The sequence below is a fragment of the Coloeus monedula genome (assembly GCF_965178545.1).
Source record: "Coloeus monedula genome assembly, chromosome: 20".
Classification (NCBI taxonomy): domain Eukaryota; kingdom Metazoa; phylum Chordata; class Aves; order Passeriformes; family Corvidae; genus Coloeus; species Coloeus monedula.
The window spans coordinates 3,627,715-3,648,033 of record NC_138800.1 but is presented as its reverse complement, the minus strand read 5'-3'; the positions used below and the strand labels follow the sequence as shown (position 1 = coordinate 3,648,033).

The following is a 20,319-nucleotide window of genomic DNA, read 5'->3' as shown; positions in this document are numbered from 1 at the left end:
AAGAGCTATTTTGCTGAGGGGAAAAAGAGTTTTAGCAATTTAAGAGAAAAAAACACACAGAAGCTTGCACTGCAGCAAGTTTCAAGATATGTGTTTATACAACCATGTGTGACTGAATCCATGAGAACTGAATGTGCTTGGGCACTTGTATGTGTGCATAAAGGTTCACACGTTCATGAGTGTTTAAGCAGCTGCACTTCCTTCCAGAAAGCTGGCCTGTGAATGTGCAAATACTTTCACCTCTGAATTCAGGGTTACCTTGTAATTCTGATGGGAAACTTGTGATGTCCTTTATTTTTAGAACTACTGGCTAGAATACCTCCCTGGTATTGTCATTCAGTGTCAAAGGACTATGAAAAGTGATGATAGATAATTTATCAATATTTCTATGTTACTGCTTTTGGTAGTTTATGTAAGTAGTAACCATATGGTGGCACGGATGGGGAGGGAGAAGTGAAACTGCTCATCCAGGTAAACAGGTGACATTAGGGTGAAAACCCTGTCATTCACATGTGTCTTAGTGACCAAGTACTGATTGTCTTCTCAAACAGTCCCTTGAAAAACAGTCCTGTGAAGCATCTCTGATGAGTTCAGTATATTATTATCAGTGGAGCATCACATGAGAATATTCCATGCTTCTTATTCTCCATTCCTTTGTACCTCGTGTTACCCCTGCCCCTTGGCAAAGGGAGGGGGCAAGTGTGGGGGAACACTGGGCTTTGTCACTGAAGCATTGGCTCCTGCATGAGGCTCCTGCTTTTTCACTTTCCCCACTAAACCTTCTCTTGGTTTTGTCTCCACAGCCGCAGCTACGTGTTCTCATCCTTGGCCACCTCAGCTGTCTCCTTTGCCACAGGGGCACTTGGCATGTGGATCCCTCTGTACCTTCACAGAGCACAGGTCGTGCAGAAGACAGCAGAGACCTGCAGCTCCCAGCCCTGTGGCACCAAAGATAGGTGAGAGTCAGAGTCAGCTGCTTTACAGACAGGGAGAGGGGGTGGGGGCTTATTTACCAGAGGAAGCAGGCAAGTCCCACAGAGACAAGGTACTAGAATGTCTGTAATTTCCTCTTGGTCCTTGCAACAATGATAGGAAATGCTGGGATTGTAAACTAGGTTTTATTTCTCTATTTCATTGCATGAAGTCAAACCAAGGGAGAAGCAATGACCTCAGCTCTGTCTTAGTTCCCAGGCTGCGGTGCAGAGTAGAAAAGAGAAATCCTCTAAGGAAGATGTTTGGAGAGCTGAGAATTTGGTTTCTTAATACCCATCTGTGACAGCAGCAGAACAAGCTGGCAGGTTGGGAAGCCCCAGTGGTGGCTGTAATTCAGAGGTTGGAATGGTTCCCCTAAAGCTGCAGGGACTAATCCCGTAGGCTTTTATTTCTGTGTGGGGCAGGACTTCCCTGTTTTATTGCTCTGTAAACTGCTGTGTGTGCTGAGTTTTGCTGAAGAATGTCCCAGAGATCTGGGACACTTTGGGCTGGAGTGTTTGATGTTATACAGTGGTTTGGGTTTTCAGTTCTGGTTATGGAATATCACTTGCAACTCAAAAGCTATGCAAAGTAATTCATTTTGTGATTTACCATGGTGGCACAAACCAGAAAATGCTATAAAAGCTTTCCTCCAGGTAAATAAAAGATATTAAAAAATGCCTTTTGTCAGCTCTTTTGCTTTTTAGCTCATGAGGGAAAATAATATAAGGAAAACCTTCTTGCTGTAGCAGACATAATCCCATCTCAATTAAAGTAGTTAGTGGTGTGGAGTCCCATCAACCAGAGTGTCCAGCAGGCAATCTCAGGCTGTTCCACAAAAATGCAGTGAGCAAAACACACAGCTCCAGCTTGACTGCCCGTCTGCTGTTTACAAAGAGAAGTTCCCCCTCCTTGATGACACCTCAGTTTTGAACTGCCCTCAAGCTATTCTAATGTGGTTGCCCAAGACCCTGTAATCCAAATCCTGCACATATAATATGGAGAATCCTCGTGGCTCTTTAAATTGAAATGAGCACATTTCAAATGTGTAACCTAACAGCAAGAAGCTTCTTTGAAGTGGCCTGAAAGGACTTATAAAGTTCAAAGTACATTGGAAATCGCTGATATTTAAGAGACTTGTTAGGTTTCCTTGCCCTGCAGCTTCCTGGTGCCTGTCCATGATTTCCCCTTACATGATCAATGTACAGGTTATGAATTAGTTTTATGTATACATTATTAGCTGTTCAGGGCACTTTGTAGGAATCTCAGTTCCACCCAAGGAAGCAGTGTGAGCCCTTTGCACTCCTTCACTTATGGATCAAAGCCTGTGTACAAGGATAAATTTCATATGCTGTGTTTTTCTTAATTGCAGAGGAAGAGGGCTAAAATCATGAGCATTTGTTTTATTTAAAATTTGCAAAGTCATTGTGTAAATTTCCATTAGTCAGTTTACCCAAATAATTTGTCCAAAGACTATGCCCATTTTAGGGAAAAACTCAAAAAAACCCCTACCTTTCTCTTATTTTCTTTCTTTTTTTTTTTTTTTTCTTCTTTTTCTTTTTTATTAATAGTTTGATCTTCGGAGCAATTACTTGCTTCACTGGCTTCCTGGGTGTAATCACAGGGGCAGGAGCAACCAAATGGTGCCGGTCAAAGACGCAGCGAGCTGATCCTCTTGTCTGTGCCGTTGGAATGCTGGGATCAGCCATCTTCATCTGTCTGATCTTTGTGGCTGCCAAGAGCAGCATCGTGGGAGCCTATGTAAGTACAATCCTTTCCATATGCCAGCCCCTACCAAACTCCTTACAAGACTGTGTGCATCGTCCCCTGCAGAAAGCCTGGGATGTTTTCTTGCCTTTGCCCTTCTGAATGTCCTTTTTGCCTCTTGGCATTCTGGCACTACCTAAGTGTGCTTGATATCTCAACTGTTTATCCCTGCTGCCATCAGAATTCAGAGCTCCATGGAAACCCACAGCCTTTAGGCTGTTTTATCTGCACCTCAGTCCACACCTTTATTGCTCTTGCCTAATGTTTTGGTACAGGAAAATTGAGCACTTCCCTTGCAGTGAGGGTATTGTAGCTGCAGTGGTACCAGATGACAATTACAGTGTAATTTGTCTGTGGGCAAGCTTTTGGCTCCCTTTCAGTACCATTCATTTCCATAACTAGGTGGATTGCAGCAGGCCAATATTAATTACCCAGTAATTTCAATTTGTTATCTATATTACCATAGCCCCACTATAGCCCAGGAACCTACAGTACTCGATGCTGCATAAAGGCAGATTAAAATATGGCCCCTCCCTGAGTGCTTATAATTGAATTATATAAAAAGATATCAAATAGATCCAGATGAATAGAATGGTTTGGGTTGGAAGGGACTTTTTAAGGTCATGTAGTCCAACCCCCTTGCACTGTACACTTTCCACTAGACCTTGTTGCTGAGAGCCCCCTCCAATCTGGCCTTGAATGTTTTCAGGAATGAGGCATCCACCACCTCCTGGCCACCCTGTGCCAATGCTTTACCACCTTTGTAAAAAACTCCTTCCTTACATCTCGTCTAAACTGACCCTCTTTTAGTTAGACTGAAGGGAAAAAGTAAAGCTCAACTGTAATAATCCAGCCTTGGGCTAGAATCTTGCTTTCAGTAGGGAGTAAAAATCCAGTCACTGAACAAGTCTCTGGTTCCCTTTTAATGTCACAATGAGAGAAGTCTGGGGCCTGAGAGAAGTTTATGAAGGGAAAGCATGAGAAGTTTGGAGTAGTGGGATCCCTTCTGAAAGCTCACCCTTTGCTTCCACACAGCAGCACACACTCAGCCAGCAAGGAGAATTCATTTACAAGTAACCAGCCAACTGCTGTTCCTCATTTCTCTGTAGTTCAAGCACTGGCCTGGCCATGGTTATTTGCTGAGTATTTCAGCAGCTGCCACAGTATGGGGAAGCACAACCAGAAAGAGTGGAAGTTCAAAATCACTGAGACAGAGCCAGGAATGCCTCATCTGGCTATTTAAGATTCAGGTCTCTGGTTTGTGTCCATGAACTAACATTTGAATTGTCAGAAAAATGATCTCCTCAGACAACCTGTGAGAGGGTGTTACTGGCTGGTGAATCATTAACCCTCCTTTCATTGATCTATCACACCCCTCAACTGCTCCCTCCACCTCTTTGTGCAGACAGAACTGTGATTTTCTCCTTTTCAGACCTAGTGACAGACATGTTCATTTGTGGTGTTCAGTCTCTTTATACAGAAACCTCTCCCTTTCTAGGCTGGAAATACTGTTTTCAAAAATTGTGCCGCAGGAGGTAGCTATTAGTCTCATTTTAATATTTTTTTTCTATTTTTTTTAATAGCCATGTGACTATTCTGTTTAAGTATATAAATATAGATGGTATGATTTAAACAATCCTAGAAACAATTTATTTTATTATGGATGAGCAGTAAATCTAATAAAGAGTCAATGATTTGCAAAGGAAGTTACAGCTGCATATGGAGGGGGTATAAGGAATATGAGCCTGTTTATGATGCTATTAGGCTGAAGCAGGAAGCACTGCCTCTCCATAGCCCTAAATACTCTGCTGCTGGAAACCCGATGCCCAGAAAGAGAGGACAGGTCTGTGCTGGAGCTCCCAGTGTCTCATAACACAAGGTATTATTGTGGCAGTGCCGTACTGAATTGAGTTTCCAAGGCAAGTTTCTAACACAAACTCTTGTTTTTCCATGCCATTCAAAGAGCTGTTGCAATCTTGCAGACTTCCAGAGTGTTTAATTCCCTTGCATTTCAGTAGGAGACCTGCACTGCAAGGTTGCATGGTGTAGCAGTTTCTCACTGCTCTTTGTTTTAAGTCTCATTGGTCCATAATGAAGGGGAGAGTGTTCTGTGACTGGTGGACAGAATGATGGGCTAGGATACCTTCCTTATCTCAAAATCCACCATAAAATCTCTTTCTGGAAACAATACAGTAAAATTTATGGGTTGATTTTCTTGTCTCTTGTCTTGACAGCTTGTCCTGGCTCACGTCCTTGAATTCTGTGTCTGTGAAAGGCAAGGCAATGTTCTGGTCTGTCCCCCAGCATGGTGGTATTTGCCAGCCTTCTGTACTCTGACTGTCCTTGGGCTTCTGTCATGGATCACACCATGCAATAATTGACAGTGAATGATTTTGGAACCCTCATTGGCTCAGGGCCTTAAAATTCTTACTTCCAAGCAATTAGGTGGGTCCCCATGAGATGATGTTCTCTCTCACTGTGAGAGAGAGCTGTGGTGGCCACCAGATCACCATCTCCCTCCCTGCCTTAGTTAACAATTGAGAGCTTTAATGCTGACTGATACAGGCATCAGCTTAAATGAAGTGTTCAGCACTCCAGCAAGAACCCACACAGCTCCTGCTTTTTAATTTCTTGGTTTTATAGGTTTTATTTTTTTGGAAGAGACCTGCATTTCCATTAACACAATCACCCTGTCCCTTACATGCTGTGTACTGTCTGCTCTCTTCCTCCCCTGGACACATGTACTATTTCTCTCCTGCTCAGTCCTCTCTTGCAAGTGATTTTGGTCCCTGGGGCAGTTGTTATTCCCGTTCTGTAGCAGCCACTCCCATCTGAGGCAGGTAGACAGACGACTTTTTTCCAGCCAATCTTTTCATACTGATCCAGTAAATTATTGGCAGTGGTAAAGTGGCTGGCAAGGTGGAATAAAATGACAATTCTGTATCATTTAGCTGCCTAGACACCGGTATTCCTCTCTTTTACTATCTTGCTTGGCTGTATAGTCCAATCAGCTCTTACTCAGTTTGCCTTGCAGTGTGTGGATTTGTGTGTTGTAATCCAGCTCCTTAGAGCACCAATTTGCATATCTGTAAGTCCCACTTTTTCTGAAATACAAACTCTTTGAAACTTGGTTTTCAAACCTGTCCCTGGAAACCCATTTTCTGTGTGGCATCATCATCTCACTCTGCTCAGACATTTCAACTGCAGATTTTACACTTGTTTAAATCTCCAAGTGACTGGAGAGAGATGCTCTGCTTTGCCTTCCTTTTGACACTGTTCCAAATTCCTCAATTTCAACATCTATTTCAATTCCTCAAAGACATTCTATGATCTTGCAGAAACAGCAAATCCCAGGGTAAAGCCTTGCCAGAGAGCTTTTACAGCATCTCAGTCTCAACCCCAGGGACTTCCTGTTTTCATGTTGTTGGTGACCTGCCTGCTTCTGAGGCATCAATATTGCCCAGAACTGAGCTGGAGTTAGACTTGCTCCAGATTCAGGAGTACATGAGGGTGTCTCACCTACCATTTCAGAGAGAAATACAAATAATGAAGATTTGCAAACAGTCATGGAAGGAGTTTGTAACCTGCTTAGAACTTGCTGTGAGAGCTTCAGGTGTGTCCACTCTGAAACCTACTTTATTTATCATTTCTGGCAGTCAGAATTTGCTAACTGATCACTTAAACAGAAAAGCACAGATGAGCAACTGGACACCAAATGGACAGGGTGAGATGTTACACAGCACAGCTAGAGTCAGAAACAGATCTATTTGTAGAGGTGAAGTCTCAGTATAAAATGAGGTTTCAAAAAGAGTGTGAGGAGTCAAAACCATGAGCATTTCAGGAGCTATTATCTGCTCTGGGGCTGCCTTATTTGCTGTTAGCATCCCTAGAGTCTCTCTTCTGCAGAAATGCCACATATCCTCACATGCCCTTTGCAGTGAACTCATTTCTATAAACCCCCATCAGCAGCTGAAGGACAGACATTTTTTAATGTCAGTATCTTCTATCTACTTTTTGATCTTCGTGTTCCTTTTTTCCTTTTACCAGTACCCACCTATTAATCTCATGTTTCATGGATTGGTTGAAATACACATTCATCAGCTCAGAACTAGTGTGCTCTGAAGTTTGTAGGATTTCAGTGATTTATTTAAAGGACTTGTGCTAAATTCCTGCACAAGGGACAAGTTCTACTTGCTGCCTGTGACAATTCAAATGTGTGCAGTTCCTATCAGCTCAAGGCAAGCAATTACCTGTTTGCAGAGCTGGGAGCAGGCAGGGCACGTAGATGCTGCATTCAGAAGTGTGATTCCATCGTTCCCAAGCTCAATTTAGTCTCTCCAGCCACAGAATCCCAGCAACAGCAGCTGTAAAGCTGTAGCAGGACAGATTTCAGAGCAGGTCTGACTATGTATCTGGTATCCACGGGACACGTGGCTTCAACTCCTGCCAGCACCTTGGGTTATTGGATGTATTCTTTCCTTGGCAATTGTCATTTCTGGTGAGAGCCAAGCTCAAGGCAGACCAGTGGGCAGTGGGAAATGGAAATGGAGATTTCCTAACTGACCAGCTGGGCTGTAATGACTGGCTCGGACACCATCACAGAGGAAGCAGATCCAGTCACAGAAAAAAGGGATAGGGAGGGAAAAGATGTGGGAAACAAAGACAATTTTAGAAACAAATAGAGGAAGCTTCTATAGGTCAGTGCGTAAGACTTGCTAAATAAAGCAAATTATTCCTGGCAGTGACATGATGGTCTGAGGGGTTTAGGCAACCTCAGCTGTTGTGTGGGAAAGACAGTGGCAGTGGTCACATCATGTCACAGGAGCCACTCTTGCAGTTCTGTGGCTTTTAATGTCTCTTACTGATCATCTCCACAGAGCCAAGGATTGTGTTTCAGCACAAGACACTGATGTTGCAAAGCCCATACTTAATTCCAGTCTCGACATTACCCCTGTAATGCTGTTGGGGAGGGAAGGGATCCTCCACAGAGTGTGTAGAGAACCTCAGCTGGTTTGCTACAGAGCTGAACACATAACTTGGTTCCCAGGAATGGAAATGGCTGTGCTTTGGGGTGTTGTGGCCTTCTTGCCTTTTCTAACTGGCTTTTTGGAACAGAATGGTACAAGTTGGACTTGATGATCCTTAAAGGTCTTTTCCAACCTCAACAATGCAATGATTCTAAGTATGCAAGCCTGGGGCTGTCTCTTTGTGCTGGTTTTTCATGTTCTTCTAAAATCAAATGTGTCAGCCTTTTATTTAGCTGCTCTGTAGATCATAAACTTAGTTTACAATAACAACATTTCGGGCCAGCCCTCTAGAGCTCTGATACAAGTCTATGGTTTGTTAATACTCAGGATAAACCACAACAGCAACAAGGAGTGTACTGCGTAGGTATGAGAAACATAAGCAACAAAGGAAAGTTTGTGGCAGGTTTTTTTCCTTTTAATGTCAAGTGAATAAATCTTCTCCTTTTTGTGTGTTTTGTTACGACAGATTTGCATTTTTATCGGAGAAACTCTTCTGTTTTCAAACTGGGCTATCACAGCAGACATACTAATGGTGAGTGCACTTTGGACCAGCATCTTTCCATGTTCAGAGCAGTTTGTCAACTTGCAAAAACAACCTGAAGTTTACAATTTTTTCCAGATCCTAGTCCCTACTTCAGCCTATTCTGGTTTTCATTATTATTATTTTTGCTTACTGAAATGAAAAGTGACATAGGGAGGAGAGAAAAAAGATCCTTCTTGTCCTTTGTTCTGAGCACCAGGGAGAGATGTCCAGAAAGGACAACATTTCTGAATTCGAATAATTTCCCAAAATCTTAAGTGTTTGTGCAAAACCCCACATGCACAGAATTCAGGCAGCATTTGCTAACAGTCAGCATGTTTGTGAGCTTTGTTATCAATAACTCAGCTTTGTTCTGCAATAGGAAATCCTTCCCTCCCTCCCTCCCTCTCCGACCACAAAGGCAGCCCATCTACCTACCATTCAACACATACACAATAGAAACCCACCTCTGGGAGAGCAGAGAGGAAAAGAAAGTATAAAGAATTTTTGGACTATGTCCACCTTATCCAAGAGGAAACTGTCAGGAACTTTTCAACTCATGTCCTTCATTTTCCATTCTTTCTCCACCGTAGAGCTTTTTAAGTCTTTCAAATCAGCAAGCTGACCTCAGCAGCCCCATTTTCACATGAAATAGTCTGGACATTTGTTCAAGAGCTTTGCATGTTTTGTAGAGGTTTCCATCAGAGCTCATCAAACATAATACATGTTGAAACCCTGTTGTGAAGGAGGTGTTGCTTATTGTATGAAAAGAAAGGCACTAAAGGCACCAAACCATTACAGGACTTTCCCGAGGTCTTTTGTCAGCTTCTTGACAGAATTGAAAATATAATCAGTCCAGCATCAATAGAAAACTCCCCTGGCTTGTATTTGTTGGTTATGTAAACATCAGCGAGGAAACAATCGGGCTCAGTATTCTAAGATGTAAAGATAATGGTGTTGATATATTGATTCAGCAAAGAACTTCAAGCCTCTGCTTAAGTTCTGTTTATGTTGACGTTCAAGGTTGTGTTTCTATTTTAAAGTAGCTCTGCAGTTGCCATCACTGCATTGCCTGATGAACTTTCCATCTTTCACTCATTTGTGCAGGGAACACTTTGAGAGGTGGGGTGGGGTGGTTAAATCCACTTCTCTCAGTGTGGGTAAAGCATAGAGGAACAAAGGTTGTCAGTGTACTCTGGTAGCATTGGATGGCTTTTAATTCCCAAGGTTCCTCCTGCCAGGTCAGCTGTGGTGGGACAGAGCTCTGTGGGGCTTCCCCGGGACTTCCATGGGCTTTTGCAGCTTGTGCTGAGTTCAAGGCTACTGTGGCCATTCATGATGTGGTATCTCAACACTTGCACAGATGTGCAGCCTGGAGACAGCTCTGCTGAGGAAGAAATTACAGTACAATATGTGTAGCTGCTCATTCTTGCCTCCTGCCAGAGCTTCCTGTTGCATCCCACCTCCAGCTGTGGTGCTCCCAGGATCAATCCCAGTTCTCTCCACTCAGAATTAGTGGAGACGTTTAAATAGCAGCTGTTTTAGACCCTCCCTAGCATTGGCTGGCACAGGTAAGGGCTCAGCTGAGGTGGTCCCAGCTGCCAGGAGGGCAGATCCTATCAGACATGTTCAAGGTCATCCAGAAAATCTGTGCCAGAGACAGACCTGAAATTTGACCTGTGTTGTCTCAAGGTAACCCCAAAAGATATTTTTCAACCAACTGCTCTGTTATAGCAAGGGCATTAGGGCTGCCATCATTGTCCCATTTTAATTACAGAGGTTTTTTGTGTTGATTTCAATGTGACTTCGCTATCCTGTAGTTTTTTAACAGCTTTTATAGGATTTGCCACCTGTCTTACCAGCATCCTATAGCCAGTTCCATTTTGTAGGATGCACTTGCAGTTATTTATGTTGCTTTAGTGCAAAAGGGCTCCATAAGAAATGATTGGAAATAATAGTTTAATTTTCCAAAACACGGGAAAGAAACTAAAGCCATGTTAAAAATTGGATTTTGGTAATTGCTGCCAACTTTTCAGCTCATTGTTCTCTAGTCTGTTTAAGAAAATGAACTGAGCATTGTATATAATGCCCAGTTTGATGCATTAACAGCATGAGTGGACTTGTGAAAGTTTTAAAGAAATAAATGTAAACATCACTTAGATGAGGACAGGGCTGGAAGCAGATGGAAGAAGTGCAGACAGATCACACAGGGGATCAGAGGGGGCTTAGAATGTCAATAGGTGAGAGCAAGGCTACAGCCACATTTGACAGACAGCTTGGTGGGAAGTCCTTGCCAGAGAGAGGTGTGGAAATGCTTTAGCAGATGCACTTCAAATGTTTGGCAAATTAATTTCTACTGATTACTATTTATTTGGTGTAATCAGAAGTGTGTCTGTTCTTGCCTGAGGGTGGGAAGGAGTTTAAAAGCATTATTAGCGTAAGCTTAACAACACTTTCATCCTATACATAAATATTACCTTGTTTTCATGGATAAAAGCTCTCAATACTGGCTGAACACCGTTCTTGCCGATTTCATTATGCCGGGAGTGAGGGTTTTTGGAAACTGCATCCCAGATGATTTCTCACAGCTCTCCCAAGATTTACAGATCCCATGACTGCTTAAGAATCTTATCGGGCAAGTTGTTACCCTCCAGAGGTTTTGCAAGTTTAATTTCCATGGCAAAACAAGGATGTTTGCTTATTATCTTCCAATTTAATTGTTGGCTCTTCCTAGCTCTGTGCTTGCATTGCATCTGCTGCTCCTCCTGCAGAAGGGTCGGAGCACAGCTCCTTGGCTTGTCTGCAGTCCAAGGTGCCAAGTGCTGGCTCTGATAAACTGTCAGTGCTGCAGAGTGTTCTGCACTGCCTGAGATTCTGAAAGGCTGATATTTGTTCCAAATGCAGATTTGTACAAAACAGGTCTTATTCTCCTGAGCACAACTCTCCATATCTCCTCCCAGGCACATGCTCAGATGGTGCTTGGGGAAAGAGGAGGGGTGTTTCATATGGAGCTTGCTAATTATGAAACAGATTTCATCAGCCATCTTTGCAAATTGGCCTTAAAATTACCAGAACCCCAAAGTAGCATTAAAACTGCCTCGTAACAGCAATGATGAATGAGCTTCAGTGCAGCAGGCAAGTGTGTAACACTCTGAGACGTGTGGTGTGTGGGACTTTGTGGGAGTCTGGCCCTAATAGTGGGGGTTTCCTCCATAGCACATCAGAAATAGAGATGATGGACAGGAGCTTGGAATTTTTGTGTAAGAGCCACGAAGCAATTTAAAGTGCCTCTATTTCAATCACAGTCTCTTTAGGTCTTTGCTGAGAAAAGCCATCCTCAGTTTATTCATACCCCTGACATTCATGCAAAAAATTGCTCTGTATATTTCTGTTTTCTTTTAAAAGATTAGTTCTTTCTAAATGGTCATGACCTGCCATGGAGGAGCTGCTTTGATGTTTTGTTGTAGAGTCAAGTCTTCCTCTAGGCTTGAAACAGGCATAGACTGGTGCTCAGTTTTGCCATAGGCATGTAGGAATGTTGCTTTTATTCTGATCACTTTCCCTAAAAATAAAACCCAGTTATTTATTTAGTAGAAAATGCTGCCTTATTTTTATAGCCAAAGATAAATTGCATTTTTAGAGGTTCTTGCTGTTGCTTCTCTGGGTGCTTCCACACAAAAATACTCCAAGTGCTGCAGGTTAGATTTGAAGGCAGGGTGAGGAATGCCTGGGATTGAGGGAACACAGCCCACTCCAAACCATCCAAGGGCAGCTGGGCCAAGGGCTGCAGGTAGAGGTGTTCTACTCCATGGTGTGCAGGGAGGTGGAAACCACAGCAGCTTCCTTTTACTTCATTTAGGAGTATCTTTCTTAGACAGTGTCTGCCTGGCTTTTGTGGAGGGTCTCTCTGGATCCCAGCCTTTCCCTTTTCTGAACAGCAGGGACATCTAGGCTATTTCCCGGTTCTGTCAGTGGCTGGAACACAGTTAGTACCTGTTTTCTTTGTCTTTGGTGCTGAAAGAGGCCAGTATGAATTGTCCTGACCCAGAAAGGGCAGCAGAGTGCTTGAGAGAGTAGAGTTTCTATTAAAGCTTAGACATAAACATCAGGACATACCTCTTTTCCTGGGAGAAGGGTCATCTCTCCTTGGCTTTCCCCATTAACTTTTTTCAGACCAGCTCCTGCTGGTTTCATCACAGGAAGGAGATGTCAGCAGTAATCCCTGGGCTTTCTAAACCTCTATTTAAAGAGCAGAGGTTTCCAAAGCTGCTTGGTCAGCTTCCCTGCCCATCCTCTGTGCTGCCTGCCTCTGAACCTTGAATAAGGGATGAGCCAGGACAATCCCACAGGCTTCCGCCTTGGCTGCTGTGGCTCTCCCACCTCCAGTTTCTGTGGGATGTCCAAACCAGGCCATGTATGGTTTGAATTTAGGTCTATTTCAGTATTGCAATGCCCATTTAGAGCTGTAATTTACTGCTGTCTTCCTAGAACAGTAGATGTTTGCTACCAACTGCTTCCTGTCCATCAGAACAAAATGCTTTTTAAGTAGGGATCGGGCGGAGTATTTTTTGTGTGTTTTGGAGGTGCTGGTTTAAGCTTTTTTTTTCTTTCCAATATCTTTTTCAAGGATGTCATGTTCATTTGCTTGCTACATGTTGGTTTTTTGCTTTGAGGGGAGTGTTTGTCTCTTGAATTCCAGACCCAATATACCAAGTTTTAGCACTTTATGGTGTTTCAACCATCAATAACTTCTTCAGTTAAGCTGGAAACTGTATTCCTACTTGCAAAACTATGTTTGCATAATATAGCTACACATGCAAAATTATGTCTAATATATGTGTGTGTATTCATGTGTATAAATATTTATATATGCATGCACACATATGATACAGGTATCATCATTAAGATTTCTTCCTCTAATTAGCATCAATTCACTACCACTCCCTGAAAGTGGATAATTTTTAATAAATGTGCCATTTCCTTTGTCCTTTTGCTACAAAAATGGATAGAACACAGAACCAGGCAGGCTTTCTTCTCCAGATTTGTTAACATAAACTTTACAGAAAGAAAAATATTTTTGGTTTCAAATTCCATGTTTCATATTTATGCACATCTCTCGAATTAGGTAGAATTTCACTTTATCTACTCAGATGCCCTTTCCCAAAGAGCTCTTGCAGAATGCTTCTCCACTGTCCCTGTGTGAACTGGGGCCAGGTGGGAAGAACAAAAATAACTCACTCTTAATTTTTCTTTTCTTCTGTCTGATCTATCTAGGTTGCATCCATTATCTGCCTCTTTGGGGAGTGGGAATGAATTGTGGGGCTCTCCTACTGTTCACAGCCTGACCTTCAGCACATTTCTGTGTCTCTAATGAAGTTTAGAGCTAATTTTCCTCTTGGGATTTCTTTCTTCAAGTCGTGTTCTGAGTTCCTGGAAGCAAAAGGAGGACGGGGCCTGACATCCACAGCCGGGTGGCTGCTCTGGATCTGAACATACCTTGCTCTTCTGTTGCACAACAGAAGTTGAACAGGGTGCCTGCTTAATACGTGGCATCAAAGTGCATTAGCAGTGTGCATTTGCAGCTTTGTCAAAGCAGGGATGAAAGAACTGGCAGGTCATCTGAAAGCACATGGTAAAACCCTAAGGAAAAGCATTTAATCTAATTTTACCCATAATTCGGAATTGTCTGTGCTTGGAATGAGATGATAATTTTAAACAGGCATCAGTTTTTTTCTAGTGTGGATTTTCTCAATGCTCTTTCTTTAGTTTCTGGTTTTTATGGTAATTCTTTCCACTGCAGACAGGGCAACTCCCCTTCCCTGTGAGGAATTGTTCAAGCACTGCAATGTGCTTTAGTCCTGTGCCCTGAGTGAGTCCTCCCTGCCAGTCAGCTCAGGTAAAGGATCTCTGTGTAGCTCTGGCTGGGGATGGGCCAGTCCTGAAATGTCACATTTAATTAATAAAGGACTTTGGGAAAGGATTGCAAGGATCCTGGCAAGGCAGGACTTCTAAAGAAAGACTGAAGACAGCCCATCAGAGAGAAAGTGGACAAATAAAAGGGATCATGGTCTCCAAAGAGTTGAACAAGAGTCATTCCTGTTAGAGCCACAGGAAAAGGCACAATGAGATTCAGTGCTTACAGGCAGAAACAAAGCTCACTTGGATTTAGAGACCTATTGAATTCTTCATTACTTCCAGCCTTTAAATCAAGACAGGATCAATTTATAAACCGGGATATGTGGACTTGATGCAGATGTCCTTAGCCAGCGCCTTTAACAATTTATGCAAGAGACAATTACTTTCTTCTGCCTCTAAAAAGTGTATTCTAAAATTAAGGTCATTCCACAGGTCGGGGGTTGCTGGTTTTTTTTATTTTTTAATTTTTCATCCCCGTCCATGGTTAGGGCTCTGTTATCTGTGAGCTCTAGTCCCTTCATGGGGAAGTAATTTCTGTTTTCCACTGCTCCTGTGTAATCTGACTGATTCTGCATGACCTGGCTAAGGGTGTCATGTCCTATTAGAGACCAAAATACAGTATCTTGGCTGTGGAAAATTTTCCTAACGTGACTTTGTCATTTTTCACAAATGGAATCACAAATTTTTGAGAAAAATATAAAGTAGCTGGAGATGGAGTGGGAAGGGAGGATGCGTGACCGTGACCTTTCATACTGATGTAGAATGCTGATGGTTTAGGACACAAAGTAACTTTTATTGTGGAATAAACCAAATATCCCAGGTCACAGCACAGTCCTTGATTGGAAGGCTGGTGGTGTTGAGCAACTTTAAATTTCGTTCTCCCCACCAGCAAAGCAAAATACAGTCTGAGGAGCAACAGCAAAGTGTCTTGTGGGCAAAGCTTATAGTCTAAGCACTGCTGAGAGTGGAGCAGAGTGGGCAGAGCTTCCTTCCCTCAGCACCTGCCAACAGGAGAACTCCAGAGCAGGAAGGGTATCTGAGGCTCCCACTTGCCTGAGCCAGCCATGGATTGGCCAGTGGCTCTGTCTGGGGTGGCTGGTTTGTTTTGTGCTGCCCTGGGCATAAATTGAGCAGTACAAGACAGAAGGGCAGGTTCTTATTTCAGCTTCCTTACCTTTTTTTGTTTCTTTCCCTTTCTTTGCAGTATGTGGTCATTCCAACTCGCCGTGCAACCGCAGTGGCCTTGCAGAGTTTCACTTCACACCTCCTGGGAGATGCTGGCAGTCCTTATCTCATTGGATTTGTAAGTGCTCACAGCAGGCTCTGGCAGGGTTTGCTTTTGTTTCCGAACTGCTCATCTGAAATGCCAAGTTAGATCCTGCTGGGAAGGAAGGCCTGTCTTTGTCAGCAGAATGGGAAGTGCTGCAGAGCAGTGCAACTTTTTTTACCTGGTTGGGTTGCTGTGAGCTGCAGTTCAAACCGGGGGGGACTGCTTGGGTGTGGGTATAGGAGAAAGTTTCACGAAGGCTGTCTGCACTTCAGGCAGCTCTCTTGAAAGCTGTTTATTGCACAGGTGAAGTTACAGCAGTTCAGGGAGTGGGTATCCAGAGCCAGCCCTACAGCTGCCAGCTCCAGCTGTGGGCATACCTGAAGCCGCTTGCTGTTCAAGTTACAAAGCATCAGATACTTTTCTTTGCAGAGTATCTTAACACATAACAACCAATAAGCACCATACACAATACCTTTACATTTGCCTAGAGCCTATCATAGCTACTACCATCACCATATTATAGTCATTATTATCCAATCACAAGAGTAAGTTACAATTTAAGCTTACAATGGAAAATTCTCAGACCTCTCTTCTTCTTGCTACATCAACATCTCTTGTTTGCCTGCCATATCTCTCTTTTTGGTAAAGACATGTTTTCTATTGACTTATGCTCTTCTTGAGACTTACTTACTTGGTGAAAAACACGTCTTTGTTTGTAGTCACATACCTTTGTCCTATTCATAAAAATCTCCTTCCAACTCATCTCCAACCTTTGCCTTCTCAGTTATTCAGTGCTCAGTGTTTCAGCAAAACATCTTTTACTCTATATCAAAACTTGCTTCCATTTCTATCTCATCCTCAGTTTCTACATTCAGAGATCTTTCTGCCAAGCCTACATACCTGTGAAACTTTCCTACCAAACTTTCATCCTCTCCAACAGTGGGAAATAAGCTTCCACATTTTTTTAGCCTAAGGTGTTTATAAAGCTCTCAGGTAGCTCTGTAAAGAGTTCTTGCTGTGGTGTGCACATGGGGCAGATAGAAATTAGGTTGGAAGAGAGTCATGTGTGTGTTTAGCTGTTAACTGACCTCAGAAACCAAATACCTGTTTATGGGCAGCAGCACACAGCTGTACCTGGTTTGTATGACAGTAAATCATAGAACCACAGAGTGTTCTGGGCTAGAAGGGACTGACAAGGATCATCCAGTCCAACTCCTGGTCCTGCACAGACACCCCAACAATCCCACCCTGTGTCTGAGAGCATTGTCCAAAGGCTCCTGGAACTCTGGCAGCCTTGAGACCGTGACCATTCCCTGAGGAGCCTGGTCAGTGCCCGACCAGGGGTTTTTATTAGTATTCCTTCCTGGGGTGTTCATTTCAGGTTCCTTTCTGTGACTGCTTCAGTGGTTGGACTTGGTCTGATTGGGGATCTCCCTTTCTATGCCACCATTATCCTATGGCAGAACAGAACAAGAGACCAAGCTCCAAAATCTGGCAGTCAGAGAATATTCACAGTTGAAAATAAAAGGTCTGGGAAATTTAATGAGGAGAAGAAATCTGGATGAACTGGGGAAATGTCTTTTCCCTTCTGTGGAGTTTGATGCATGGCGTTTCAGGGATCACAGATCATCATTTATAAAATATAGTAGCTTCCACAAAAATCCCTAGCTGACCCTGCTCATGGTGTGTTGAAAGTGCTGCTACCCAGGGATGTAACTGGGATCTTCACTGGTCCCATCACCTGAGAGACAGGACTTTGATGTGCTCCTCCAGCCCAGACACAGCTGCTGGGTGCTGTGGGGCTTTTTTATTTTTTAGAACCATCATTGCTTATCTATTCATCCTGTAGACTCCGGTGTGTGTAGCTACACATTTATTTATATATATTTAATTTTGTGAGTATATCTGTTTAAATATACATAAATGTTTACTCTTGAATGGCAGTGCTATGGCTGCTCTGTAGCCCTCTGAAGCACATGGGAAAAGGAGGATGGAGATAAGACTGAGAAGACCAAAAAAATGAGAAATCTCTCAAGAGAATAAAAATGCACAGTTTAGCTTACTCTTTATTTACTTCAATATTCTGGGTACCTGGGGAGAAATGATCTTATTTTAGAAATTACTTGAAGTTGGCAAGTGCAAAGGAATTGCAGGAGAGGCTGCTTCTTGCAGGGCCGATGACGTGGGGAATGTGGGGAGGAGAAGGAGACAGGCAGGACAGGGGCTGGAGATGAGGGCAGGGCTGGGGCAGGCCAGGCTGGCTCAGGTGATTCTGCTGCATGTTCATCCTTTTCCTTACATAAGAGGGATGTCCAGAAGGAATACCTGGGACCCTGGATGATTGCAATTATTCTTGAAAGTTGCCTGGGAGTCTTTAATGTCATAGATTTTAAATAAAGATCTTTGGTTGTAGAAGCAATGTGCCTTGCCCTCCTGGTATTCAGAGATAAAGCAAGTTGTGAGTTACTTAAGGATTCTTGGCTGAAATATGCATAGCCCCAACTTAATAACAGCTTTAGGCTTTCTTTAGACTGGGAAAATATTAGTTATTATTTTGAATTATCCTTTTCTAATGCTGTAATTGTTGGGCACTTGTGATTTGGGAGGAGAGGGTGCAGGTCCAAGGCTCTGTGCAGAAAAGGAGTGAAGCACTCGTGTCATGGAAGGAGCCAGCATCCCTTTGTGCAGCCTCTTCTCTGGCTGGGCTGATTCATCCTCCCTCTGCTACCAGGATTGAAAGGTCAACTACAACTCCACATAACACAGGAAAACAAATACTATTTAAAGTGAAATGACAAACAGCCAACTTCTGCACCAGAGCTAAGGCAAGCACTGAACCTGGGTGTTAAAAACCACAGGAATTTTCCAGCTGCAATACAGGATGGAGACCTTCCTGCAGCACTAAAACCTCACCTGGGCAGATTGCAGAAGGGGCTCAGAGTCTGACCAGGATTTTCAAGGCAGTCTATGAGGGCTGAGTAACCTACTCCTGCTGGATTTAAGGGAAATTTGGGAACCTGATTTCCACAACCCTTCTGGGATTCTCCACCCTGAGGGCATCAACTCCCACTGCTGTGACACCAGACTCTTCACGAGGCAGACCAAGAGCAGGGGGTAGGTTTTGAACAAGAGCAGCAGAAGGCCCTGCAGGTGCCCAAGGAATGACTGGACATGGCACTCAGTGCTCTGGTCTGGTTTACAAGGTGGTATTCAGTCACAGGTTGGACTTGATCATATCAGAGGTCTCTTTCCAACCTTAATGATTCTGTGATTCTGTGCACTGTGGTAACAGTCAGGCTCAGAATGGGTGAAACAGCCTCCTGATCACTTGGGTTCACCCAGGATCCTGGAGTTCTGCTGTGTCTTCCAACTGCTTACAGAATCCCCCTGAAGTTCCCTCACTAAATGATCAGTGCTTTGATCAAACATGGCTGGAATCCTACATGGTTTTGGTGAGTTTATAGTGAGATTCCCTCTAGCAGTGCTCTTATAAAGAACTGGCGACCCTTGTCCTTGTAGGGCTGAGCTGTGGCAGGCAGTTGTTGCTGCTGGATACCAATAAATATTGCATTGATCTTAAAATCCCCGTGTGGAACATAGAAGGTGCTGATCAGCCACAGCCTCAGGTGTGCAATTGCTGCCATCCCCTGTAGTGTGTCCAGAGAGCTCAAGGTCACACTCAGACTTTCTGTTACTTCACCCCATTCCAAATCTTGCACTGCAGCTCCTTAAACCACCCAAAGCACCAAATACACATTAGTGCTTAACAGCTAAGTGGCAGGGAGCACATATGTGTGGCTGTTTTTCATGTCTCTTTAAATATTGATCAAATTTATTATAGTAAAAAGGGTTAAGATTGACTTACAGAGGAGTTATGCAAATGCAGCGTTAGGGTGGCTGCTGGAATTTGCATAAAGCTTTACTAAGTGGCAAGCTCTGAGATCAATTACTGTAAATCAGCACTGCCTGTTCATTTACAAATAAGAATAGGCATTGCTGCAGTATTTCAGTAGATGAGACAGCTTTTATTCCTAGAGAGCTGTAACTTTTTTCAGGACCTTTGTGATAACCAACCTGCAGAGTTTTAAATAACTCCTTTTTAACAACTCCAGTGTCAATCCATGCTTTATTCTTGAGGCAATGGATGAGAAGTCTCACCTGCTCAGTGCATTACACTCAAATATCTGTTGTACTTTTCTGTCTTTGACTGCTCCCACTATGCAGACGTGATTGCTGGAGCACAGAAGAGTTAAGAGAAATGCCCTAAATCCCACCATTCATGTTGAGTATCAGATAAAAATTCAACTGCTGCCCTAGACAGCATTTCAGACTCCAAAGAGCAAGTGGAGGGAGGTGGCCTCAGCATGTGAAATAGTTAACTCTTCTCAGGCTGCATCACAGCTCCAGCTCTATATATCACTAATTCTGGTTAGGTCTTGGTTGCCCTTTAAAATAAAACAACTGTAAATCCATGCTCCCGTGTCCATCTGTACAGAGGCATGAACCTGTTTTCCCTGCTCAGGGTTTACATCATCCTCCTTGTTGTGTCCCCCTCCACTTCCTGACTGCTCTTCTGCTTCTGGAAATCTGAGCACAGACAAAAGGGGGTTTTTATTTCAAGGCTGTCTTGGGACTTTTTCCTTCCTTCCTCCAAGTTTGTAATTTGCTTCCTACCTGAGAACTTGCCTCTTCACCTTTGCCTTGACTCTGACTGTGATGCCAACAGGACCTGCAGCAGGCATTGCTCTCCCTACATGTGCCAGGCAGGTGCTGCTGTGGGCACACACTGCCCTGGTGCTGCTTGCTCTCCTGTTTGCTTAAACTCTCTCTCATCTTCTCTGTGCAGC

The 20,319-nt window shown here is 43.4% G+C and overlaps 1 protein-coding gene across 1 annotated transcript in view; it reads left to right on the top strand.

Moving 5' to 3' along the window:
• The window catches only part of LOC309580564 (sphingosine-1-phosphate transporter SPNS2-like), a 134,741-nt gene that overhangs the window by 88,028 nt on the left and 26,394 nt on the right, over positions 1–20,319 (top strand). The window contains exons 7-10 of the mRNA XM_082294628.1: positions 804–956; positions 2,544–2,733; positions 8,233–8,298; positions 15,407–15,505. Of these exons, the coding sequence (XP_082150754.1) occupies positions 804–956; positions 2,544–2,733; positions 8,233–8,298; positions 15,407–15,505 (508 nt within the window). The remainder of the gene's footprint in view (positions 1–803; positions 957–2,543; positions 2,734–8,232; positions 8,299–15,406; positions 15,506–20,319) is intronic.